Here is a 27,986-nt window from a genome sequence, read left to right as displayed (position 1 = left end):
AGTTTGACGCGGAACGTCCTGAATTTAAAACGCCTTCAAACTCGGATGATACCTCCTAGCATGCTCCACGTGTTCGAATAGTTGCATGACGGCATTTGCTTTGTAGTTCTCTGTACCGGCAGTGCTCTCATGGTTACTCACTCCAGCGTTTCTCGCAGAGAGTATTGAAGGTTAGAGACCCGACTCAATGCTAGGTAATTGAAACAGAAGCGCTCGCAGCGCGCTCGCTGGCGACGTACGCAACTACTATTTTCTATTGTTTTCCAGCGACTGGCGGCGGGTATGTTGCTGCCGGACCACCCTCACGTAGGCAATTTTTCATACATCGTCCGTCCGCAACTCTCGCTTGGCCAATCAGCGCAGTATAGTTTATGGGAATCCCGCTCGCCGCGCACTCTTGTGCCAACGTACGCAACTTCTTGCTGACGGCTCAACTAGAGTCCCTTTATACTGAGAGTCAAGACAATTTGAATCCATTTCTGATTGGTTCCCGTATTTTAGGCCTCCACAGTGTCACAAACGGGAATAAAGATTACATTTTCACCAATTGCAAAGATTATAATCTGGAATGGACCAGGGAATTACGGGTTCGGCAAGGAACAAACGGAGTGAGAGGAGGAACGGAGAAAGGCATTTGAGAATGGGCCGATCTAAGATTACGAAAAACGTTCAATTTCTGTATCTTTATTCCCGTTTGTGACATCCATGAGCCGAATTGTCTTGACTCTCAGTTTAAAGGGACTCTAGGCTCAACTTCTGTTTCAATTCTACCCTATCCAGTCGGGCCTCTAACCTTCCATACTCTCTGGTTTCTCGCGTCCAGTAACGTGACGGAGTGTGCGTTACATCCTATTCCGATGCGGCAGCGGCGGTAGACCGCAGTGGGCGTCGATCATTTCCGCGAGTAACTGAAAAAGGGGCTGGAAATCGGCGATCATTTCCGCTAGGAAATCATCGATCGTTCCGCAGTGCAAAAAAATGAATATGCACATCGTGTGGCAACTCTAATTGTTTGGAATGTCTAGAGGAGGTTTTGCCGCATCACATGTCGCATCGCGCTGCACTGAATAAAGAAATGAATGAAAGGTGCGACACCGACTGACCGCTCTCTCGGAATGAAACTGATCAGTTGGGTATCAAGTCATGCGTGACTGCGTGTGGCGGGGATGGATGTTCAATTCGGGAAAAGTACGTTAGTACGCGAGGCGAAATTGCATAGTAATTGAAAATTTACAAATTGTGTCAAGCAAAATGTTACTAAGAACGGAAATGTGCGGTATCGGTTGATACGATGAAAAGTTGTTAGGTACAGTGTTTTTAGTTGATAAATCCCGCGAACATGTTTTGGAAGTTAAGAACGAACTTTCTGCACCAAATCACCAATATTCTGATGATGAAATAACGAGACAGAAATTTAAGTAAACTTTAAAAAGAAAAGCGACGAAAAACATCAGAGAGAAAACGTCTGCCTTAATCGGTAGGAATTTATTGGCAGAGGGGGACTGACGCAGTGGAATTCAGCACCATAGAGTCATTACGGCAAGTATGTACAGGAAACGAAGAAAAATTAACGAAAGAACCTTTACAGGTGAGTAGAAACGAAGTATCAAACAATTATTTGACAACAGGAACAAATTTTTGTTTCAAAAGGAACAGTTTTGTTTTGTTCACGACAACCGAACACCATAGTAATTTTACATTGTACACCGAAAACATGAACTTTTGAGTAGCTGCACGATGCCTTTGCAGATGGAAACCTTTTCTTTCGCCCCTAAACACTTCACGCAATATATACTATACATGTTTACGTTCAAAAATTTTACGTTCCTGTTGCTTTTTGCTTCCTTGAAAATAAAACGGAGGCCACTTACAATTTAAAGTGTGGCGACGGTTGTTTGGCATATGCGAACAATTAACAGTGTAAAACTTGCTGCTTTTTCACCACTTTTACGCTGACTTTGAGGAAAGCTGCTCATAATGCCGTACTAGCAATGTTTCCGGATTGCTTATATTGTGTCTGCACCTTTCATTTTAGCTCAGGAATTGGTTTAAACATATTCAGCAAAACAAGTTCCTTCTTAGAGAATATAATACGCCAGATTCTGAAGTGGGCAAATATTTGAAATATTTTTTTGGCCTGCCATATTTACCGCCTACTGAAATAGAAGCAGGTTTCGTTGATTTACTATCGATTGCACCCCCCCCAAGTGCCATCTGATTTTTCCGATTATGTCTTAGAAACGTACATAGACGAGGCGGCACTGTTTCCTCCTAGCATGTGGGCAGGCCCCCCCTCTGATGGGCCAAGAACGACCAATGGACCTGAATCCTTCCATAGCAATTACAATAAAAATTTTTACCATCGGCCTTCAATTCATAGTGTCACGCAAGTTTTACTAGAAACGCAAGCTCTCACAATGACAAAAATTAACTCAATCAAGAAGCAATCTACAAATGTTATCCGGAAAGAAACCGCCGATCGACTTGCAACATCCATCCAGGCATGGAATACATGCAAAGAAGCATTAGAAGGAGGCTCTGAAACGGCTCGCTTGAGGTACCTGAAGTTTATGGGATACCGATTTCACGGGAAGAAAGTTTAAAGTTTTCGACTTAAAATGTGACTTTTTGTCAACCGACCTCTTGTATCTTCTTTTGCTACTTCAAATCACAGTCTTCTTCTTGAATCTTCTTGAATCAATGGGTGAGTACATTAATGTTTATTTAGGGGATAGTTTCAGGTTTGCCGACGTTGCCAACTCCTCCAAATGGTAACAAAAATTGTCATGAAATAATTTGCGGAAATGATCGCCGATTTCCAGCCCCTTTTTCAGTTCCTCGCGGAAATGACCGCCGCCCACCGCGGTGGAGGCTCGCGACGAGTAGGCAGTCGGGTGGCACGCTCCCATTATTTACTCGCGGAGACGGCAAACGACGGCATTCAACCGCGAACCCTGCTCGCGACGAGCCGGCCACTAATCATCGGTCAGATATCGCCAGCGCCGGCTAATGGGATCTCTACGCCCGGGACGGTCCGCGCGATGCCACCCGCGTGACACTGACCGCCTCCAACGGCCGCGACGTTGACAGATTGGCTCATCAAATATCTATATTTTACATTGACTCGCAGAAAGCATACCTAGTCGAAAACCAAAATGTCAAAGAACAGGGTGTCCAGCATCAGGAAAAACCGGAAAATATCAGGAATTTCGGCCGATCAGGAAAAAAAAATCAGGAAAATCGGAGAATCGGACGTTTTATCAGGAATTTTTCTTACGCAAATCTCCTCAGCGGAGAAAGTCTTACTGCTATTTGCCTACCGTGCCAGGAGTCGAGAAAAATCAGGAAAATATCAGGAATTTTCAACATGAAAAAATCAGGAATTTTTCATGAAATATTAGGAAAATATCAGGATTTTTCAAAATGAAAAAATACTAGACACCCTGAAGAAGTCAAAGGACATCGCACACAATTCCAATCAATTCGGCGCTGGTTATAAATTCTTAGATTTTTTTTTTTCGCTGGGCAATAAGTAAGAACTGAAACTTTTTATTGTTGTTCTCCCACCGAAAAGAACCCGCCATTATGTCATAGAGAGTAAGCCGTCCATCTCCTTCTTACGGTGCTGTAAAATACAACGTTATTTTTGAGTTATTGAATTTTATGCAGGGGAGTATCAGACTATTCCGTATGAAGGGCCTCTCGCGTTCACATTGCACCATTCTTTTGGTTCCATTCTGCGTTCCCCATTTTCCGGGCTGCTCACTTCCAGTGTTCCCTCTTTTGCAACTTTTGTCACTTTGATCTACTCGTCGAGCGCGCGCCCGCTCTGAACAAGCTGAAAGAGATTCCAAACCTGCTTTTGAGGATGAATGAGTTTCGTTTCGGCCGGGCCGGAGGGATCTGTCGAGCGTTGCCAGATGACACGTCAGCTGCTCTCGTGCATTGTATTGAATTACGAACTTCGACGTGGAGTCTGACAACGTTGCCGTTACCGAAAAAACGAGTTCACAGCCGCATACTTGTTCCGCGCATACGTTTGACCTGCTTCACCCAGAACAAAGTGAGTGGGAGGTTGGGTGCTCAAAAACGCGGGAAATAGGTGGAACACTAGGAAACTGTTGCCAATTTTTACAGGAATCCGAATCTAGACTTTCCACAAAATCGGAAAGTGAAGTAAGGAAAGGAGTTGACTCAAACGTTGAGTAAAGCTTTGAAAATATTGTGACTTACTTTACTCTTACACGAGCTTAAATAAATAAGGATGGCTTTTTATCTCCTCAGGTATTGTCTTCGCGGGAATCAAATGTGGATTTTACATTTAAATCATAAAAAAAAAATCCGTCAAGTTTCAAATGCTGATTTTACAATACAGAAATACTAACTCCACATTCTAATTTGTTCATTTTACTATGGGTGCAGTTAAGCTAGCACTTTTTAAATGTAAAATCAGCATTTGAAACTTGTCAGACGTTTTTTAACAATATAAATGCTAAATCAACCTTCAAATTTTTTTCATGTTCTTAGTCTTAAAAAATTCCGAGATTTATCGAATCTCCAATTTTCCAACTCATCCTCCAGTAAATATTGGATCGAAAGCAACAACAGAAGCCAACATATACCTTGTCAGTTCTAAAATATACTACATCAATTGTCAAATCCTTCCTCATGGACACTCACTCGAGGAACGTCAAAAGTTTGAATTTAATTACCATGATGCGCCTCCAGGAATACCACCGAGGGAAATCTTAATATTTCTAATAAATGTCTCACCCCCATGAAGTTGATATTTTCATTCATTTTGTGTCTACTGCTCAAATGCCGTGCCGTCTAACTGAACCGGAAAAACTGAAACATCTTCGATAATAAATCGTCACCTTCCAGGCAAAGTATCACAAGCGCCATGTGACGTTTAAAAATTTCCGCCGCCATTTTATTTCTTTACTGAGAAATTGTTGGTTGAATCTGTTTGGAAATTTCACTAAATTTTATCGGCAGCACAAAGAAAATTCAGTGAAATTTTCGGACAGCTTCGTTGAACACTTTCTCTGTAAAAAAAATAAAATGGCGGCGGAAATTTTTAAACGTCGCATGGCGCTTGTGATACTTTGCCTGGAAGGTGACGAAATGAGTGCCTCCTTTTTTGTGTAAAATCATTATTTCTGAAAATCCATGAAATTGATTTTTAACCAAAAATGTGACTTTTAAGAGCTGTCTTTACGTGCCTAGTGTATTTATGAATCAGCTGAACTAGAGTATATCGGTTTTGCTGTGTTGCAAAAACTGGTGTAATGGAGTAAAATGCAAATGACTAGACGCCCGTTACTTGAATCTGTGTTTGAAATCTAGCTGTCGCAAAGGAGGTATTTTCCTTCCCGCACCATATTGTGTCCTTCATTATTCCATTATTTATGTTGCAGGCCTAAGTATGCTGTAGAAGAGACAAGATCGAGCTACAAAGTGAATTTGCGACTTACGCTGCGAAGGATAAGCGCTGCAGATCTAGGTCCTTACGTCTGCCTGTCGACCAATTCTCTCGGCAGAGCTGATGGAACCGTGCGACTATCAGGTGAGCTTGACAATTTTTTCCCTCTTTTTAGTCACTTTTTTGGCGCGTATACGTAGTATACCGCCTTTGCGATCGTTTCGACCCCCCCCTCGATACAATAACCGAGTCCCCTAGTTCCTTACCGAAAAGTGACTACCGCGAACTTCTGAGATTTTCCAAAGCGTGTAAAAAGTTTACTAATCCGTCAATAATAATGATTAAAATTTGTTTCTCATTCTGGGGCTCGCTAGTTTATGTGTAATGAATACCAAGAGTCTACGTTTCTTGGTTTTTTTTAAAAAAACCTTAGAATGGGGCGCGCTGATTTAAAATATGCATATATAAGCGGAAGCAAGCGAACTGATTCGAGGATGGCTGACCAGTTCGGCACTCCTTGAATGAGAATTTCACTCACTCCGTTTTGTTCACAACGTTGCTTTGACATATCTCCACAACACTGTTATCCTTTTCAAAAGTTGGTACTCCTTGCTCTGATAGCCGGGGCCACCAGGATAGTGGTAAGTGCAATCTGTGATGAGCCTCGAGACTCATTAGACCATTTGCTAAACGTGGCTCATACAGGAGTCCACTAAGCCCTCTCGTCCCCACGCTCCTGATCACTGCGTCGGCGTCACGAAGAACAATGGGCCTTGGGTCCCAACGCGGCCGATACCCGTACCCCAATTACTCACGCTTCATTAACCATTTCACCGTCACGCTAGGATTCATCCAATTTTCAAAAAAAATTGTTTCGCATGTATTTAGCAATTTTTTCCTTACTCTCCGTTAAAACACAAATAAAAAGAGACCTCATTCATAAAAATCGGCCGAATAGAAGAGAAGTTACAGTAATCGAAATCCGAAGAAATCAACAAAACCTCGACTCCTCGATACGAAAAATAAAATGAAGGGGAAAAAAAGAAAGTATAAATTACAATTAAATATAATTGACCTCAAAATTTGACAAACAATTCATTTATATACCTAACGCTGAAAAAACTGGGAGAAATTACAAAAAATTTGCCTCTTGCAAGGGGCTTCTTTGTAAGAATTTTGACCTGAAGACAACGGTCGAATAACAGCAGTACTCCATACAATACACGGTGTGCCTGAACGAGTTAAACATTTTTCATACGTCCAAATCGAAAAATCTTTATATTTTTAACTACAATGTTTCTTGAATCGTTTAAGCAAAAAAAAAAAAAAAAAAAAATTCCGTCGAGATTCTGGAACGCAAAGGCGCTTTAAAAGTATTCTGGGGCTATAATAGCTAAATCACCGGTAGTAAATTCGTTATATTATTAAAAAGAAATTGACTCCATAGTTTAATTCCTTAGTTTCTTGAATACGATTATTTTAAGCACTTAAACATTTATACCACCAATTTTAGCCATGGGGTGATTTCCTGAGAGCCGATAATATCACGAATTTCTCATAGAACCCCTCAACAGTGGCTTGCTTTTTTGGCAGCCGATTCGGCCATCGAACCGGAGTTTAAATGGAAGCTGATAATAACCCAAAGCTCTGAGAAAAATTTTGAGATGAGTATAAGAACGGTTTGTTGTAAGTAGCGAGGAGAGGCGGGCAAAGCGGCTAAAATCCTATCTAATTTTTACAGTTTTTCTGTTGAATTAATGTTGCCGCGGGCTTCTGACTGTCCACACATAGTTCTGTTCAGCATATCGATACATAAGTATTTACATTTTACATACGTAGAATCTAATTTTCACGTCGGGGAGTTGACATATTTTGATTTTTTCGATTTTATACGGAAAATTGATGGTTTTTCGGGATTGAAATTATTATTGTTTCATGAAAAATAAATGCACCCAAAATGACTATAGCATATTGATTCTTACACATTTGCACTCACAAAATTGGTTGGTAAATTCAACGAGTGGGTGCATCGACCTGGTATATCAAGTTTCTGCAATTTTTTACGGCAAATCAGTAGATTTTCGGGATGTAGATTGCTTACTTTCAATTCATGAATGAATAAAGCAACGACATGGTTGAACTTCTTTGCATGGAAAGACGTTTAAAATAACAAAATCAAGACGTATTTAATGCAATTGCATTTATATCGAGTCAATTTCTTTTCAATAATATAACGGGATTTTTACTACCGGTGATTTGGGTATTTTAGCCCCAAAATACCTTTAAATCGACTATATCTTCTAGGAGTTCGACAGAATTTTTCCTTTCTTCGCTTAAATTATTCCGTAGCACTTTTCTTCAAGAATCTGATAAGATTTTGCTTGAGGCAGATCAAAAAACTTAAATTCGATCGAATAGCTTTCTACTTTCACAATACACGGTCTCGTCAAGGTGCGTCTTTGACCTCGCAGTGTTGGATCGTGAATTCTCTTTTTATGCTGTTTGCCTATTTTGAAATCTCTGTAAATGAAAACTAAAGGGGTTGATATGTGCGAGTTAATGACGCGCCTTATCAACACATTGTGTTGGAGTTCACTGCTTGTTTTGGGTTAGATTTAGGTATACGGAAAAAATTGACTGGTGCGAGCGTTTAGGAAAATAATTGAATTATATTACCATTGCCCAGTTTTTGGGTTGGCACCTGTCCTACCCACGCAAAGTCGGTAAGTTTTTGCTGTTAGTGCTTACTTGTTTTTCCCAATAGTCTCGTGATGTGTCCAAAGAGAGGATCATTTAGGATTTTTTAGATTTTAAAAATCAATCATTCTCAACACTACCTTCGTTTACAGTAAAAACAAAAATTGCCCCTGTAATTATTGACCAAAGTCTATGAGGAGTTTCAGAGAAAGATTCTCTAAGACTGAAACCTTCTTTTTGCAATACCCTCCAAAGAGCCTCGCCAAGTTTAGCCCCTTTTTTTTTATACCCGAGTTGGTCAACGGGACAAGGCTCAAATGAAAGCTTATGGTAAGGCAAACTTCCATGCAAAGTTTCAACTTGAAGTGACCCCTCGTTTAGGCTGTACAGCGTTGCCAATTTTCCAGTTTCATGTGCTAAAATCAAGGATATTGGACTATTAGTCCGGTACATAAGTAGACTAGTACACCCGAGTTGGTCAACGGGACAAGGCTCAAACGAAAGCTTATGGTGAGGCAAACTTCCAGAAAAAGTTTCAACTTGAAGTGAAACTTCGTTTAGGCTGTACAGCGTTGCCAATTTTTCATTTTTATGCGCTATACTCACGAAATACTGAATCATCATGGTTCAACAGACTAGTATACTCGAGTTGGTCAACGAGACAAGGCTCAAACGAAAGCTTATGGTAAGGCAAACTTCCAGGAAAAGTTTCAACTTGAAGTGAAACCTCGTTCAGGCTGTACAGCGTTGCCAATTTTCCATTTTTATGCGCTATACTCAAGGAATTCTGGATTCATCATGGTTCACACACTAGTATACCCGAGTTGGTCAACAAGACAAGGCTCAAACGAAAGCTTATGGTAAGGCAAACTTCCAGAAAAAGTTTCAACTTGAAGTGAAACCTCGTTTAGGCTGTACAGCGTCGCCAATTTTTCATTTTTATGCGCTAAACTCACGAAATACTGAATCATCATGGTTCAACAGACTAGTATACCCGAGTTGGTCAACGAGACAAGGCTTAAACGAAAGCTTATGGTAAGGCAAACTTCCAGGAAAAGTTTCAACTTGAAGTGAAACCTCGTTCAGGCTGTAAAGCGTTGCCAATTCCTTGATTTTAGCACATAAAAATGGAAAATTGGCAACGCTGTACAGCCTGAACGAGGTTTCACTTCAAGTTGAAGCTTTTTCTGGAAGTTTGCCTCACCATAAGCTTTCGTTTGAGCCTTGTCCAGTTGACCAACTCGGGTGTACTAGTCTACTTATGTACCGGACTAATAGTCCAATATCCTTGATTTTAGCACATGAAACTGGAAAATTGGCAACGCTGTACAGCCAAAACGAGGGGTCACTTCAAGTTGAAACTTTGCATGGAAGTTTGCCTTACCATAGGCTTTCATTTGAGCCTTGTCCCGTTGACCAACTCGGGTACAAAAAAAGGGGCTAAAAAACACCACTTTTTGGTGAGGCTCTTTTTGGTCAGAAAAAATCCAACCTAATCCTAAAATCTTCAATAACTGAGAGTCCTCCATCATTCAGGAACGGTGTTTTATTAGCAGGGAACTAGATTTACAGGAACAACAAAACAGACGATTTTTTAAACAAAAGTGTTTACTTTTTTGATTCACGCTCAAAGGTATCTTCAGACGGAATTAGTAAACGTCAGGGGATCTCTCAAAGTCCTCGTCCTGCAATGTGTATTACCGGCAGAATATTCCGCCTGACTCGCAGCATTGTTCGCTGTATTAAAGCTCGTTAAATTAACAACAAACAATGAGATTCTGCAAGTATTAGTCATGAAGAAGGTCTAAAAATTCTCATGATATTGCTTCCAAGCCTGTCGCTTCAGTCAATGTTCATGTAAACATTTAGGACTCGTAAGTAACGTTAGCTCGATGCATCGCGTTTAAAAACTTGTGAAAGAATCATGGTTCTTGGAAAAATAAAGTTTCTGTACGATTCGTAAAATTTATATGCGATCACGTCCGTAAAAAAGGGAACTTAGTGCCAGAAAAATCAAATTTAAGGTACAACTCTACTTTTTATCAAACTAGGAGAGTTTTACGACTGTTTTGATGTTAAAAACGCCCGAAAATATGGAATCAAACCAGTCCAGAGGCCCGGTGTTTTCAACTTTTCAGCTGAAAAAAAGTTAGAAAAACCATTCAAAGTTTTAACCAATCAAATTGGTGCTCCATTTTTTCTGTTTTAAATGTACCTCTAAATCCTCGTGAGGAGAGTCAATGAATAATGCCTTACAATTCCTCCGATTTTCAAACCTTCTCTCCCTAATTTCAGCTAACTGTCATTAACGGGCCTGTAACGTAATTTTTGACAAATGCTATGCACACCTGTAGACACCCCCCCCCCCCTTCGGTTGCCTGACGTCATTTATAAACAATTCGTAATGGGAAACGAATGCTCCAAATCGCAAACAACTTGTGTCGGTTCGTACACATGAAGGGAACCTACGTACGAATCTCTTAAAGAAAATGGACTCAACTCCACATAAATTTAAAATCCAGCCGCTGATATCAAATTAGATGAATGATCAAAGAATATATTGGGACGAAAAAAGCCCAGACATGTAAAACCATTCCAGACTTTCAGTGGTTCAAATTTTACGGTTCAAAAACCCGAGTTGTAAAACTGATCTGCGAGAGCGCAGGGAAGCGCCTTCAATTTCGCTTGATACCCTAAGCATCACCGCGGAGTTAGTTTAGTTGCTTAACCCAACCTAACCTAACTTGGCCTGCTATTCCTCACCGCCCATTGTATAGGGCGTAAAAAGGGTACCAACCAATTGTAAAAATCATTGACTCGTTATCTTATACACCCCCACCCCCAATTTATCTCCTCGCTACAGCGTTGCCAAGTTGAAATTTGTTAATTAACTTTTAAAAAAAGGAACAAATCTATTGATTTGCGCTTTACGGCCAAACAGTGTTAGAGGTACACATAGATATGATGTAAAGTGACCATAGCCTCTTTGGTATTTTTTAAGCATTGTTGCCGTTTCAACATTTTTTAAATATATTCATATTTATTCGATGGCGAGCAAAAATGACCGATTGCTGAAAATGAAGTGAAAAACTGGTCGTATCCTTCGATTAATCCAAAAAATAAATTAAGAAATAAATAAATAAATAATTCAAAATATAGTTCGCGTGCAAAATGATCGCGCCTCTCTAGCCCCTGCCTTTTCCTTTTTTGTCGATCAAAGACAAGACATGATTGTAATAGGAATCGGTCGTATCCTTAGATTCAACCGGTTTTTTTATTCTTTATTTTCAAACATCGTTCATTTTCGTGCAACATTGAAGAAAAATTACTATATTTAAGAAAAAAAGGTTTAACTGCCAACAACGCTTAGAAAGTATTAAAAAGCGATTGTCATCATCACATCAAACACATGGGTACTTTCCGCTACCACAGGGGATTTTTCCCCTTTTTTCTCAAGTTGACTTCTAGTTCTAGTATATATTTGTAGACCTGTATCTAAAGCTCGTATGCATCGGCCTTTTACAACTCCCGAGGCACGTGTCTTGTAGCAAGCCTGCGGACTGATTGTTGAAATTGATAGACAAATCGATAGACAAAGAAGACATAGGGAGTATGGAGCGATCCTATTGGTTGAAATGGGAGGCTCTAATAGCCTAAGGGGGTAAATGATGGACTAACCATCGGCTCTCTCATGGGTTGCTGTTATTTAGTCTATTAACTACCTCCTTTGTCCATTGCAACCACCCGCTTCCACCGATAGTATCCCTCCATACCCCTTTTGTCTTCTTTATCTATACTAGCTGCTTCAGCTCGCTACGCTCGCTTGCGCCGCTAGCCGGTGGCTTCGCCCCCTGGACCCCCAGTCACTCGCTCCGCGAGTGAATGTTGGCTCGCTTCGCGAGCCAAATTTTGCTACTACGAGTAATTAGAGGACTTCCAGGAAAATTTTAAATGATAAAAAAATGATAAATTCAAAAACAAAGAATAAGAAACTGATAATGATAACCACCTACTTCTAGAAAAAGAAACATCTTTGAAAAATAAAAAACACTCCTTGAAAAGAAAATCAAAACACTTTGTGAAAATTTAACGGTGCGAAAGGGTGAACATTAATCACCGATTCTCTTGGAAGAACACATGAGCTGCTGTAAAAAAGTTAATTATTAATAAAACCTGTGCTGCCGTAAAAAGGAAAATTATCTTCTGAAAAATACACATCAAAATTAAGTAATTTTCATGTAAAAAAAAACTATAATGATAAAATCATGAAAGCAAAACTCTAGACGCACTACTGAGAAACCTGGACAAACCGAAAACTGATTATGAGCAATTCGACGGAGGAAATGCGTAGTAGGTGTTCCGAGTCAGACGGCATAAGAAAGGGAGTGATACTGACAAAGGACCCATGCCAGAGCAGAAGGGTGACACGTACTAACGGCAGGTAGGGATGGGTTTACGTGGAGAGGGAAACGGAAAATCAGAGGGTGGGAGGTCCCCCAACCTTATGACTCGTCCAGCGGCAAAGACGAAAATATTTCGTTATCAAATCGAGGTAAATTTTGCAACGTCGGTCGCGCAAATTGAAAAACTAAGGAATGTTGGCACGTCTACAGCCTAAAAGCTTTCATTCAAAACAAATCCGAGCAAAATCGGTCCAGTAGTTTCCGAGATCGAATTAGCACAAACTGTCCAACGTCAAAAACGCAAGCATGTCGTTATCAAATCGAGGTAAATTTTGCAACGTCGGTCGTGCAAATCGAAAAACTAAGGAATGTTGGCACGTCTACAGCCTAAGAGCTTTCATTTAAAACAAATCCGAGCAAAATCGGTCCAGTAGTTTCCGAGATCGAATTAGCACAAACTGTCCAACGTCAAAAACGCAAGCATGTCGTTATCAAATCGAGGTAAATTTTGCAACGTCGGTCGTGCAAATCGAAAAACTAAGGAATGTTGGCACGTCTACAGCCTAAGAGCTTTCATTTAAAACAAATCCGAGCAAAATCGGTCCAGTAGTTTCCGAGATCGAATTAGCACAAACTGTATGAGGCCAAAAAAGGCCTTAGGATATTAAATATATAGATCTTTGTTTATCAATTTCAACAATCAGCCCGCTGTGGTCAAATTGACCTGGCCTGCGTATCTAAGGTTAAGCGTAAAGGTCTGGAATTGCGCGGCAACGAGGCAAGAGCTCGGCTTTCAACAAATTTGACTCAATTTGTCAGCAGCTCGTCAGTGAGCATTTTGGTTTCAAGGAATAATCTCAGATTTCGGGCCTCGCTACCGCGTCCTCGCTTTTTCCGTTTGTCTCCGGAGAGATTGGGTAATCGATTCTTACAGCTTCTTTACTCATCACTCACCGCTTTTGACACCTGTTTGTCGAGGTGTGCGCCAAAATCTCCCTTTTAACATCGAATCAACCACGGATTAAGCCACCTTTCACCCTCGTCGTTTACTTTTCTCGTCTATTTACTTTGATAGATCTGATGCACATCTTTCATTGGAATTCAGTCTGTATCTGTTAAGGTCAATACTGCAGTGCTAGGGAAAGACGTCGTATGGACATTTGAGAGTTGCCAATTCTCCTCAGATAAAATGTTTATTTTTGAGGAAAGTTGGAACTTTTCAGGAAATCTAGGTGAAATTGGCAACAAAATTTACCATAAAATTGGGAGAAAAAATTTTATTTTAATTAAAATTCGCAAGCTTACCAAGAAATTCGCGCTTTATCAAAGGAAATTTGGCATCGCGAAAAGGCTCATACGACGTTCTTCCTTAGCATGGCAGAATAGATGAGACATATGAAAAATCATCCTGCTGATCGACGGAGGGAATCAAACTTTTCTTCTCTTCTTTATGTTTGATCATTTTTATCTGAGGGTCTGATTTAAAATTCATTATTTAAGATAAATTAACTATTAGCTATACTGTGGAGGAAATGTCTTCCTTCAGCTTATGAAGTGAGCAGGCTTGCCTAAGCTGAATGATCGTGACTAACGTGCGCTGGAGAGATGCCGCTGGATAGGCAGAATGAGATATTAACTACTACAATGCATGTTTCTCTCGTGAAATTTTAAGCAGAATACCTGTTAACCTTTCAAAAAAACCCTTGGAAAAAAGTAATAAAAAAAAAAACTATTTAATTCTAAAACGTGCTATTGTCCACGCCAAATACTTGAGTTTACGCGCTTTTAAATTGAAATAGAAGACCCGTTCTTTTAATTCGTATATCTACTTTAGGTGCGAAACAGAATACAGCCGATCTTCTATCGCACTCTGAAAGTGATCAATCTTATTTTGAATCAAAGAAAATTCGCTCTCGATTGATGACTGGTGAATGTCGGCGTATACTTTGCTAGGCGAATTTTTGCACTTGACGTTAGGATTGCTGAACTGCTCAACTCTTCAGCCATCACTCAACATTAAGTGAATCTCAGAGGTGACTTCCAAAAATAACTTTTACACCATAGGAAAAATAGGAGTGCGGGGCGCTAGAATATAGTGTCCGTGTCTTTCCCCAGAAAGTTTCAATCGGATATTGATCAAGAGGGTCAACCTCACCGCTCAATTGTTCGACCACTCGCGGTCATCGAAGTACCTCGGTTTTCATCCTCTCTCATTCATCCACACCCGACTCTGCTGCCATGTATTATGTCAAAACAATGACGTGTAAAACGAATGTGGAAAAAAGAAAAACGAGGGGAAAGTGGGGTAAGGGGGGAAAGCACCCATTTCAATGGCTGGAGCGTAGCTTCATTTTTATTTCAGTCGTTCATGTAACTCCTGCATTCATCTCCAGATCTGTGATTCTCGGATACAATGCATTTGCCACTCTTCATTTCCCTAAATTATAAACCAACCTCCAGGGGACTGCACGGTCGGAGGAAGAGAGATGTTCGGTGCCCGTCCGCTATTGTGGCCAGTCTCAGTGGCGAGGCGTATATCATCAACTATCGATGTTTCCCCATTCGAAGCTGTGGTAAAGAATCGATTATTGAGGTATGGTCCGATGATCGACTTCTTTCCATAGGTCTAAATGGCAGATCAATCAATTCATCGTGAAGCACAACACGTCGATGGCTAGTCTGCGGCTCTTTCTGTGCTGGCCAATAATTTTCATACATTTGAATAATTCTCGACCTTAATAGACGCGGAGTTGGCCACATGAAAGAATTATCTAATATTATCGACTTGCGCACGGCCTGTAATTCGGAATTTCATGCATCATTCGTGGCTCCAACTAACATCTCTAGAATCTTTCTGAGTAATCGTTCTATAGAAGCAATCGGTGTGGTATTTGCATGTGCCGAGAATGGCTGATACCAGTTTGCCGTAAAACTTTTAGATTGGATACCTTTAGGCAGGTGGCGTGGAGAGCTTCCAGCTAAAGGTATATAGATTTTACGGATAACAGAATACGCAGGTATAAAATGGAATTGCAGCGGCTACTAGACTGTCGATCTAAATGTGATCCCCAGGAATTCTATCAGTCATTACCACATTTATGACAATTTTTAGTAGATCTACTAACTTGAAAGCAATCTACCACTTCTGAAGTACTGTCAAATTAGTCAAACAGAATTGCTGATTTTCCCTGAAAACTACCATTTTTCATTCGAATTTAAGTAAAAATAATGCTAAAATAGAAAGTCCATCAAGCATAATTATCGGACAAAGCTGAAGTAGCGCCCCTTGTAATCTAACATGCACTATTGCGCTAAATTAGCAATATTTTTTTCGGTGTATAGTTGCCACTGCCATTCTTTTTTTTCCGTACCAGTGGATCTTGATAAACGCAAGTGTCCTCCAGGAGTAAAAAAAAAAACCTCTCAAACTTAAATCAAAATGCAAATGTTAGTTCTTGCCAATCTGTTTGATTTTCATCGTTTAGTCAAACAAGGACTGCAAGCTTCCTCGATGCATGAGTTACCGACAGAACGTAAACTTCAACTTCACCGTCTTAAAGACAAAACGTCGTTTCGACACTCGAATACTGTCAAAGTTCTTATGATAAAATGTTTAACTTTGAGAAAGCTTGTCTTTGATTTTTCAGGTATCTCAGGTTAATGTGCGGATAAACCTCTCTGACATTTTAAAGGAAAAAGTTAACAAATTTTTGAATGACCATGAGACGTATGCGCAAAACTATCGCAATTATTTTCCCCTAAAACTTAAAGTTTGCTCCGATTTGAAACCTAATTGATGATATGAACCGTGGGTTAATTTGAACGCAACCATACCACTATACGAATTACCATTCTGGTTCAGTTGGGCTCGGTAAAATTTCAACGCCCCTCCCTCCCTCCCTCCCTCCCTCACCATCCTCTCATTAATGAAGTATTTCAATCAGGTTACCGTCAGTCTGTTAACACGAGTAGAACTGCCGTAAACTCGAGTCAATGCCAATAATTAAAACGACTGATAATGTTTGACTGTTTACCTGCTTCAGGGCCTTTGAGCGTAGCGCTGGCAAGGCGAAGCTTACAACAAAGTTAAGATGAGGTACTCCTGTGCTAAGAAGGAACGTCGTATGAACATCAGAATGTTGCCAAACCTCTCCCCATAAGATATTTTTATTCGAGAAAAGTTATCGATTCTTAGTCTTAAAATGTTCAAACACGCTAGATTGAATTACGAAGAAAATTCCCCAAAATTTTCAAAGAAAAATGGCTATGAGTTATCCATAAATGTTATATTTTATGGAAGAAAATTTTGCATCGTCGGTATATTCATATGGCGTTATTCCTTCGCGCAACAGATTAGCTGTGAAGACTTCAGCCTCTCGTATCTCCATGTTAACGAAAATTTCCGGCTCCTCACAAGTCTTAACGCAAATTTCGAAAGTGCGCTGTAATAAGTAGCCGTTAATAGACCCAAACTGTTGAATTACTATCGACGAATCGGAGAACTCGGATTAGATTTAAAAGGATCTAAAATAAATGTTTGCTTGTTCGGACCTTTTAAGAATTTTGGCTCAGCTAAGATCAATTGATGAGCGTTTTTGCTTTTCTTGCAAGTCAAAGCAAAATTAACACTAAAAGTGTTTAAGAACATCAAGATATTGAGGGACTTGAAGCTCAAAAGCTAGTTTGTTTTTTTTTTAATTTCTTGGCAAAACAGTAATCGTCAAATAAATAAGTACTTCTCAACTTTCCTCGAAAATTTTTTTTCGAAAATGTTTCAATTAATTTTAAGAGCATTTGAATGCAAAAATATTTAATTCCACTAATTGCATATTTTGTTTTGCTAATTTTCGCGTTTTCAGATTAGGGTCTTCTATAGAGATTATTCGGGAATGATCAATTGTAATGTGCTCCCCGGTGCGACGGTTCTGTATTTTCGTAAAATATTATTAAAAGTCAGCTCAGCCTCTCAGCAAAATTTGTTCCATACCTCAATTTTCGCTCATTTTAGATCACTTCAATACTGCAAACACTGCAGTGTTATTTAGAAAAATTCTCCAAAAGTCATAAATTATCAATTGACCGCGTTATCAATTGAGCTCTGTAAGATTCACCAATACTTGCCTAGCAATCGCTGTTTAATGTCCAATGTAACTATACAAGGAAGATCTCAATTTTCTGTCTCAACGGTCCGTGACAGGTCTGTGATTGACTCTAAACGGATGAAGTTGGCATTGTTGGTTAGGGCAGGTTAGGAAGCGGTTGACGATCCCTTTTCCTCAAGCCCGTCGCGGCAGAACGAGGGATAATGAATCCTTTAGGCTAGTCGGCACTGCTGACAGGGATAAAGGGGTCGCGGATGGTGAAAAGTGAACAATTTGTCACACGCTCTGAGTGTGAGGGCGTTTTAAGTGAGAGCACATGATTTCGGAGTTACATCGACTCGCGGCGCACAATGCACTGACGAGAATGCACCCCCAAACAATAAAACCAATCGCCACGTGAACGACGTGTCCACGGTGGAACTACGGAACTACATGTCTCAGTTCGCGACGTTGCAGATTTCTTGTCACTACTTTTTTAAAGGATGACGGTCCATTCAGTATAAAATAAAATATTCCTAAATTAAGTAAAAAATATTAATTTAATTGTATTCGAGATTTTTTTAGAAAATTTTTAAGAAGTCAAAATATTTTCGACGGTATTTTAATTAAATTCCATAAATAATATAATGAAAAGCATTAAATTTTAGAGTATTTTTTTCTAATAGTTACCCGGAAGCGTTTTACAACATTGACTAAAGTTTATAAAAATATGTTTATCTCTTATAATAGCATTTTTATGTGGTGAATGTGCACAAAATATTTTTAAAGACATTTTTACACAAAGTGGAAGGAAAATAATGGGAAAATGAAATCGGAAATAAATCTTATCTGTATTTTTAAACAAATCGCTGAAATATTACTAATTGACAGGGTAAGTATCAATATTGCTTAAAATTTCGTGTTGTTATCCTTAATTTTTTCAAAAATATGTTGCAAGAATTTCTTTCAAAAATGTATGTTGCTACTTTTCCCAAAAAATGAATTAGGTGCGCTTTAGATCCTCGTTCTCTTAGTTGTATTCTTAATATTGGTCCATAAGTGTTTCTTTCGTATCGATTTCCAGTTGTAAAAAGATACTTTACATATTATTTTTCTCGGAAAATCGAGTTATTGTCCGACTTCAGTGCTGTTTACATTATAAAAATTATTGTTGACCTATCTTAGTGCTAGTTATAAGATATAGAGCCCAAAAAATTGAAAAAGAAGGTACTTCACTTATTATTTTTCTTGGAAAAATCGACTTATTGTCCGATTTCAGTGCTGTTTTTAGTGTTAAAATCATTTTTGACCTATCTAGTGCCAGTTTTAAGATATAGAGCCCAAAAAATTGCGATTTACATAGACGTGCAGTTTTAGTCGAATGTCTGAATTGAAGAGTGCATATTTCTGGAGTAGTGGGTAAAAAGCGATGAAATTTCCTCGTGCAGATTCTCTATTTGGGTGAATCCAAGCGGGAAAAGAGGAGTTTTTGTCGGAGTGAGGAAGGTCCCACTGCACCGCGCGAAGAGATCGGCCGGGGGTTGCGGCTGCGTTGCGGGTGGTGGTGGCGGGGGCGGCGGATATGGGTGGAAAATGAGTCCTCGCATGAGTAATTAATTCGCGGGGGAAGTTGGAGTCACTCCTCCTCTCGTCTTTCGGATCGCATCAATCATCGGTGAGCCGAGCGTGAGAGCACCGTTTAGTGTTTAGCCCCGACGCCACGCATGCCGCGACCCAACCCCAGCGCCGCCGCGCCGCCCTCAAAAAATCCCCAGGAGCAAGAAATGAACTTATACACGTATGATCAAAAATGCATTAATCAAATGTTTGATGAAATTGAGATAGGAAACATTAAACTTAAGTCAATCCAAAAAAATAAAAAAAAATTGGTTCACCGGGGTATTTAGACCCCAAAAGTTTAAAAAGTGAAAAAGTTATTTTCGCAGGAAATGAACTCAAACACGTACGATCAAAAATGCATAAATCCAATTTTTGATGAAATCAAGACGGGAAACATTAAACTTAAACCAAACAAATAATTCATTTTGGGGGTTTAAGCGGGTATTTAGCCCCCAAAAATTTTTAGTGGAAAGGTAATTTTCGAAAGTCAACGCTTAGATTCGCCCAACGAAGCATCATGATTAGAGAGTTGAGCTGCTAGTTTAGGGAGCGATCCTAATCCGATTTGCAAACACTTGCTAAAAAATGTGGTCACCGCGACATTTATCAGTCATCTTGGACGAATTTTATTCTATTTTTTGCTCTAAAAGTTGCCCATGAATCATGATTAGGCACAAGAGCTGACTTCACAGTATTTTTTCTAATTTTTTTTCTGATATTGGATATAGTATAAAAATAGATTTAAAAGTGAGAAAATGCACCGCCTAGTGACGTCATCTAGCGGAATTTCCCATTTAAACACATGCATTCTAGCAGATTAGATCATATCTTCTCCAATAATTGTTCAATTCATGAACGAAGGGTATCCTCGTGTTCAGTTTTTACAGCAATTTCCGCTTAGGCACGAAATCTATCAAATTTCAGACACTTGCAATTTCTCTAATGCGCAAAATATATTACCACCAGTAGTCCGGGAAAAATTCACCCGGGTGTCGAGATGCGGCAGATCCATCGGAGTATGCACCCGAAGTTGCCGGGTGGCGGAAGCCCCTCGTAAGCGGATGACGATGACGAAAATTTTGAGCCGCGACTGCCAACGCCGCAACCTCAAACGCCTCCTAATCCGTGTCACCGGAGAAAGTGCTCCATCAACCACCATCGGCGACGTCGTTTGTCGATTCCTCGAGCCCTGATTTCGGCTCCACCCCCGCGGGCCCCCCGGTCTCTATTACCCGCGTCAGTTCGACTGTCGCCGTCCCGCTCCGTATGCCTCCACTCCACCACCACCACTTACAGCCGGGAGCCGACGCTAGTCAGGCCACTCAAAGCGTGCAATCGAGCAGGAGGGGGATCAAAGATAAACACGGGTGTAGATAGAGATTTTTCATGTAACCTTTCATCCCTCGCAGCGTCTACTGCAGGGCATCTACGTGCACGGAAAATCCGGGAAACATGCCGAGTATTTATGACCGATCTAGACGTACGGAAAATGTCCAGAAAACCTTTACACCGAGAAACATTTAAACAGATAAGGGGTTGCTATCAGAGGTGGATCCAGCAATTTGCCAACACCTGATTCCCCCATGTAAACCTATGTTAAATAATCGATTCTTGTCGGAGCACCTGGCTCCTCTATGAATCGATACACTTCGATAGGTTTAAATGGAGAAAAACAACGTTGCCAATTTGCTGGATCCGCGAATGGTTATGAATAATTTTTATGAAATGTTCAGATAATGTTGATTATACTGCGAACAAGATTTTCCGAAAAGTTCGAAGAAAAATTTTAAAAACATTTTCTAGTAAATTCGTTTTTCTTTGAAAGAATTATGGCAACGTCTGAAGGCTCGTGCGGCGTCCTTCCTTAGCACGGCAGTATTGGACTAAATACGCAATACGCATGTGATGACAAGGATGATCCGAGGGCGACGCGGCGGAGGCCGAATTCGTCAAGGAGGGTAATTTTTGAGTGAATGGGTTAATCAGCGAAGCCGCGGAGGCGAGAGGGTTAAAAAGGGGGCTCGCGGAAACGGGGTGCGTGGAGAAAGAGGGGCGAAAAGGATGAGCAAATCGGCAACTTACGGGTATTTAATAATCGTCCATTCACTCGGGGGCCGGAGACAATGAATGGCGCAATTTGGAGGCGATTCATGAAGTTTACGTCCGTCTCCCGGACCGGGGTCTTCCCGTTTTGTCAGCAGTCGGGTTGTCCATGCCGGGATCAGTGGCGTGGTGTGCTTTGCGATGTATCGAATGATCTGCCATTTAAACCTATGGACAAGGATCGATAAATAGGGTGTTCGCAGCGAACACCTTAATAATCGATTCTTTACCATAGGTTTAAATGGCATAACAATCGATATATCGCAATTCACGCCACGCCACTGGCCGGAATCCGGGAACGGCTGGCCGTTTCCGCCGAAAGCACACCCACACCATCCACGCTGTCCAGCAGACGACATAAATCCCGGCTCTAGCGTCCCGTCAAAGCATTGCCAGTGCTCATACGGGGGACAGTTACTTTGGTATGTAAACATTTGGATTGCGTTAAGTAAACCAATCGTATCTGCATTCAGGATGTCTGCTAGTTCGGAATTTCCGGAAATAGTACTTATTTTTAAGGGCGGTCCGGAATAGAGTCCCTTATAGAGAGAGTTGAGACAACGCGGCTTATGGATGTCACAAGCGGGAATGAAGATTACACAAATCGGACGTTTTTTGTAATCTTTGATCAACCCATTACCGGATTCCTATTTCCGTTCCCTCTCTTATTCCATTTGTCCCTTGCCGTACCCCCAATTTCCCGATCCATCCCAGTTTATAATCTTTGCAGTTGGTGAAAATGTAATCTTTATTCCCGTTTGTGACACTGTGAAGGTCTAAAATACGGGAACCAATCCGAAACGGATTCGCATTGTCTTTACTCTCAGTATAAAGGGACTCTAGTCTGGAAGTACTGGAAAAGTGCGGAAATTTCGCAAGAACTTCCGGATTTTTTTCCTCCATACAACGCATGTTTTTCAATCAAGTCTGGAGAGTATGCAATCCCTTGCGGTTTGCGCATTGTTTTTGCCCGGAAAGTCGCGACTGTGCGGTCAGTTTATCTTCAAGCCACCAGTAAAATTTTATATCTACGTTCTTTTTATCGCAATTCGAGCGAGAATTTTAAATTTTCGAAATTTTTCGAATTTCGTCATATGGAGATACTGGAAAAATACTGAATTCTGTTTCTTTTTATGTTCTCATGCAGACACAAGTATAATTGGGGGAAAAGGGGGAACTTAAAATTCAGAAAATCGCATAAACCATGACGAACTATGATTTTTTCTCACCACGTCTTTCGGTACAAACTTTACGTAAACTGGCCGGCATTATTTTTTGCAATGAATCAGCAGTCGTATTATGGGATGATGCGTCCCTAAACCTTTGTCCATGCTCCTTATGAATTCCCCAGTTTGCTCTCTGAATGGATTAACTTCTGTAATTAATATTAATTGCGCAATAATATTAATTTATACGAGTTCTTGTACCAGTGGTGAACCGCTCGGACTCCGCACAAACTATTTTGAACGCAGAACGTGCGCGCGGTTGAGGCTGCGTCCCTAATTTGCCCTGAGTACGGCATTAAGAAACTAATTTTTTAGAGTTTTTCCAGAAACGACTTATCTCTCATAAATTTCTCTCCGCAAATAAACGCTTCTCTAGACTAGTCAGTGCACTCGATTACCTACCCTTCGCAGTGGCGAGGCGTGATAATCGATAATCGATATTTACTCATTTGAAGCTATGGTAAAGAATCCATTATTAAGGTGTTCGTTGCGAACACCCTATTTATCGATCCTTTTCCACAGACTTAAATGACAGATCAATCGATATATCGCAAAGCACGCCACGCCACTGACCCTTTGCGAAGCCCGATCCGTCTCCAGCGAGTCGATTGTTCGATCGTCATCGAATGACTTTTATCGATAAATAATATTCCTAACATAGGGATATATCGATCAAGACCATTCAAAAGATTTAAGAACTAACCCACACTGCCCCGCTAAAGGGGAACGCTGTATGAGCTTTCAGACGTTGCCAAAATTCCATTGACAAATTGCGAATTTTCTGGAAAATTTGTACGTATCGTTCTTCCAATTTTTTAGAGAATTTTGTGCGGAATTCGATCCTAAGTTACTGAAAATGTCAATGAAAAACTCCCATAACTCTCCTCAAAAATAAGTATTTTCAAAGATTGAATTTGGCAACATTCGAATATTCATACGGCGTTTTACGGCCAGGTAGCCCGAACGGGCGAGGGGTGACCGCGTTTCGCCGCAAATCACCTCAGCCGGCGAGCAACTTTCCTCCGCAGGAAACCGCAGCGCATCGAATCGTAATCAATCATAAGGGAGCGGCAGACGGGGGAAAGACGGAAAAGTAACCACTTTGACGAGTACCAATGAGAAGCCAATTCGAGCGGATCACAAATTTTTATCCCCGCCCGTCCGCCCCCGACCTGCCCCGCGCCCGCCAATTAATTTAATTAAATTTGCATTTTAAATGGTGTTGTTCCGATCCCCGAGTCATTTATCCTTCGCCGTTGCCAACCTCGGCTTTTATTCGCCGCCGGGGCTAAGACTCCGTGGCTCGACGCCCGAACCGCGTATCTCAATCGCGATGGTTCAAAATTTACACTGGAAATAAAAACATATTGGTTCTAGAGTCCAGACTCGAATGACGAATGTCGAATGACGTCCACCGGTTTTTCTAAAATATAAAGAAAATAAAATGTGCATTTTTGGAAAATACTAAAAATGAATAGTAAAACAGCAGAGGAAATTTTGACCAGGTACACGGTGACGTCCATACAATTTTTCCTTTCCGTAAAAAAAAGAATTGTTTGTTTTTGAAAAATACTACACTGGAAAAAAACCACATTGGATCTAGAGTCCAGACTCTTGAAAACATTGACAAGAAAAAATACTCTTGATTCAATCAGATTTTTTCTTAACTCAAAACGAAATCCGCTTAAATTAAGAGGCTTTGTTCTTGATTTAAGGTAAATTCTGATTGAATCAAGAGTACTTTTTCTTGTCGATGTTTTTAAGAGTCTGGACTCTAGATCGAATGTGTTTTTTTTCCGGTGTATGTATTAATTTTCAGGTTAAAAGAAATCCATCGTAAGCCTTGAAACCTTCAGATAACAAGCTTGAATGCAATGTTTTTATTGCTTCACCTGAGAGTGCTTAAAGAGCTGATATCACAGTATTTTTTATAATTTTTTTCTGATATGGGAAACAGTATAAAAATAGATTTAAAAGACAGAAAATGCACCTCCTAATGACGTCAGCAGATTAGATCATTTTGTAATATATTCTCCAAAAATTGTTCTATTCATGAACCAAGGGTATCCTCGTGTTCAGTTCACTCAGTAGTTTCCACTTAAACTTGAAATTAATCAAACTTCAGACACCTGCAAATTCTCTATTAGGAAAATTTCAAGCAATATTGTTTTTTTTTTTTTTTTGTCTTACTTTAAAGAGATAAAGTATTCGCGGAAATTTTGAAACGTGATGAGTGACGCTCGTGCTTTCGGAGCTTAGTCACCGGACGATGGGTTGACAGGATGCCTATAAAATTCGACAGATGAGCCTATAAATATCGATAACGATGACTCCACAAAGCCAACTTCGGGGCCGTTAAATTGCAAAAACGATTTAACTAATCCGCTCATTTGCATTTCTTGTCAGTGCGTTAATATCCGAGAAGTTACTCCAAATCCTGTCTCGCCACGCTTAATGGAGGTTTTATAGGCAGCTCCGAGGAAAAATCGATAGCTATTCAGAAGTGCAAAAGTGCGCACCGAAACCGGAACTATGGATCGCAATATAATGGGTCTGCTCCTCTCGTTGCAAAGTGTGATTTGATCGGTAGTTGTGTCCTGTCGATTAGCAAAGGATAATTACCTCATTCCTGACGCCAAGTCTCCGATTTATGACGCCATCCTCCTTGGTACGGTGGAAATTCTCCACTTTGCTGCCTAAGCCAGTAGAGTGAGGGGATCCAAAAATTTGACGAACTTTTTTTGAGGGTTCTTCCACGCAAATCATTATTGGAACGGAGGTGAGAGGAACTTTGGTGTGTACTGTAATATATCGACGGTGTAAGTCGGCAATCACACTTCTCGGTTTGCGACGTCGCAGGCTTCCTGTCATACTTTATTTTTTAGGCGGGAAACTACTCAACAGCAATTTTTTAAAACTGCCGTGATACTTCCTCTCTGTGCGAAAAAAATTCTGCAAAAACTTTAAGGGATGATGTCAATTTGTTTTCCTTTAAAAAAATAACCCAGAGGCGAAGATTTTCAGACACCGCAAAAGAGATATATGATTGCGGACTTACGCCGTCGATATAGTCGTATTTTTCATGTTATATGGTCGTTCAAAAGGAACTATAAGCATGGAGTTCTGTGAAACATAGTTCCTTCTAGCGTAAATGCGTCCATATGATGTCGATGGTTTTCAATAATGCCCTATCTGCGATAATAAAAGGCGTATTAACACTGTGCTCGGCCGTATCCCATTAATCTGCGAATATTTAAGTCAAGAACCTTGTAAGTTGCTTCTGTCCACCCTACGAATGTGACTCAATAGCAAAATTGTGACAATTCCTTTTTTGTGGTTGATAGCAGTATCTTTGAGAAATGTTGCTACAAAATACCTATCGCCTGGATATATTGGCAACAATGTCACCAGGCGATGTGGAAAAAACATTGCAACAATATTATTGCAATAATTATTGCAGCATACATTGCGAGGCAATACGTTCAAGAAATTAAAATCTTATGAGTGATCGTAACGAATGGAGAATTCGGGAATGTCGGGAATTTCATTCATGAGTGGAAACTATTGCAACCAAATTGAGCACAATGACATTCTCGGCATGTAAATTGAATGATTTTTGTAGGAGTTACCACAAAATTATCTGATTTGCTAAAATACTTGTGCTAAAATCAGAAATGCCGCCTTATGACGTCCGAGGCGGTACAGGGTACAATTTCTCAATTTTGAATCTATTTTTTTCTATAAAGTCTCTCATTGGGGGAAAATGGCCAAAATTCCATTGAATCTGCTTACCGAACACTTTCAAACGAGGCAATAAGATTTTATGATGTAAATGATCCTTTCAGCAAGCAGGCCAATAAAAATGGATTAACATTGCTTTCGTTTCCTTTTCTCTTTTTTTTTCACGGAAAAAAATTAAATGTTGATTTAACATTTAAATTTTTTTTAAAAAAACTCCGTCAAGCTTCAAATGCTGATTTTACACTTCGAAAATGCTAACTCAACATTCGTCCTTGTTCATTTTACTGTGGGTGTAATTGAGTTAGCATTTTTTTAAATGTAAAATCAGCATTCGAAACTTTTCGGGCATTTTTTAACAATATAAATGCTTAATCAACATTTAATTTTTTTCCGTGTTCTTCCGGAGTTGATTTTGGAACTTCCTGTCCTGTGAATCATTTCCCACCAGTTCCTATCTCCTCGAGTATCCCATAGAGTCCCTTTATACTGAGAGGCAAGACAACACCCCTCATGGAGTCACAAACGGGAATAAAGATTACAGAAATTGAACATTTTTTGTCGGTTTTTGTATTCTATGATCGGCCCATTCTCAAATTCCTCTCTCCGTTCCTTCTCTCATTCCGTGTGTTCCTTGCCGAACCCGTAATTCCCTGGTCCATTCCAGATTATAATCTTTGCAATCGGTGAAAATGTAATCTTTATAACCGTTTGTGACACTGTGAAGGCCTAAAATACGGGAACCAATCAGAAATGGATTCACATTGTCTTGACTCTCAGTATAAAGGGACTCTAGTATCCCACCGTGACACGAGACGATGAAAAAGTCGTGAGGTTGACAACGATGGAGCGAGGACAGGAAACGCGGGTAATTTATACAGTATTAATTAATCCTTTAAGCCCGTTCAATTTTCTCAGTTTCGTCGACTCGTTTTCCGATCCGAGTCCCGGTCGGGGCGCGAGGGTGCGGTTTGTTGAGGCCGTGAGAGAGGCGGGGCTAGCGTTTAAAAAAACAAGGGTCGATTGATTGGAATCGGCCGGAATGAAGACTGGTTTTCATCTGCCAGGCCGAATTAACTTCAAATCAACTGGTGAGCGGGAGGCAGAGGCAAATACGGCCGCGCCGCGTGGGCGTTTAGACGCTTTAAGCTGGCGAGTGTTGTTGCGCTGGCGGCTTATCGTCTTGCTGTGATTCCTTCTTGATCAATTGGACTGAATTTTGCAAGAAGGAACTATCGTATCTGGCTCATCTATAAGCACCTATCTGCAAAGGAAACCTGATGGCACATATGTTGATTCTAAATTCAAGCAGAAATAATTGCTCCTTATCACAAAATGTGGTCCAATTGATCATCTCAGATTGGGAGTCCTCCACCTACGTTTACATGTTTGGTGGTATGGTAGGTACATTTAGCAACGAGAAGCTAATATTTTAGGCTCGTTTTCGAAAGAAAGTATGGTCTATCAATGTTCTCATGCGGACCAGTGCTCCTTAATCTTCTTCTTCATCCCTCTACTTCCCCTTTCTTCCTCTCCTCGCTGTTTTTATTCTACGTTTCCCCTTTTCCTTCTCTTCTTTAATCTCTTTTTCTTCCTTTACCCCTCTTCTCTATTTTCCTTCCTTCCTTCCCTTCTTCTTTCTCATTTATCCTCCTCTTCATTCTCTTGTTTACCTTTTTTCGATTCAAATTTC

At 40.3% G+C, this 27,986-nt stretch overlaps 1 protein-coding gene across 5 annotated transcripts in view; it reads left to right on the top strand.

Annotated features, from left to right (window-relative positions):
• Positions 1-27,986, top strand: part of LOC109041282 (lachesin) — a 300,747-nt gene that overhangs the window by 227,958 nt on the left and 44,803 nt on the right. For all 5 annotated transcript variants that reach the window (XM_072298655.1, XM_072298643.1, XM_019057573.2 and 2 more), the window contains one exon: positions 5,421-5,569. In XM_072298655.1, coding sequence (XP_072154756.1) covers positions 5,421-5,569 — 149 coding nt within the window. The remainder of the gene's footprint in view (positions 1-5,420; positions 5,570-27,986) is intronic.

The sequence above is a fragment of the Bemisia tabaci genome, chromosome 1 (genome assembly GCF_918797505.1).
Source record: "Bemisia tabaci chromosome 1, PGI_BMITA_v3".
Lineage (NCBI taxonomy): Eukaryota > Metazoa > Arthropoda > Insecta > Hemiptera > Aleyrodidae > Bemisia > Bemisia tabaci.
The sequence above is the reverse complement of the archived record's forward strand: the minus strand, read 5'-3'. Positions and strand labels throughout refer to the sequence as shown.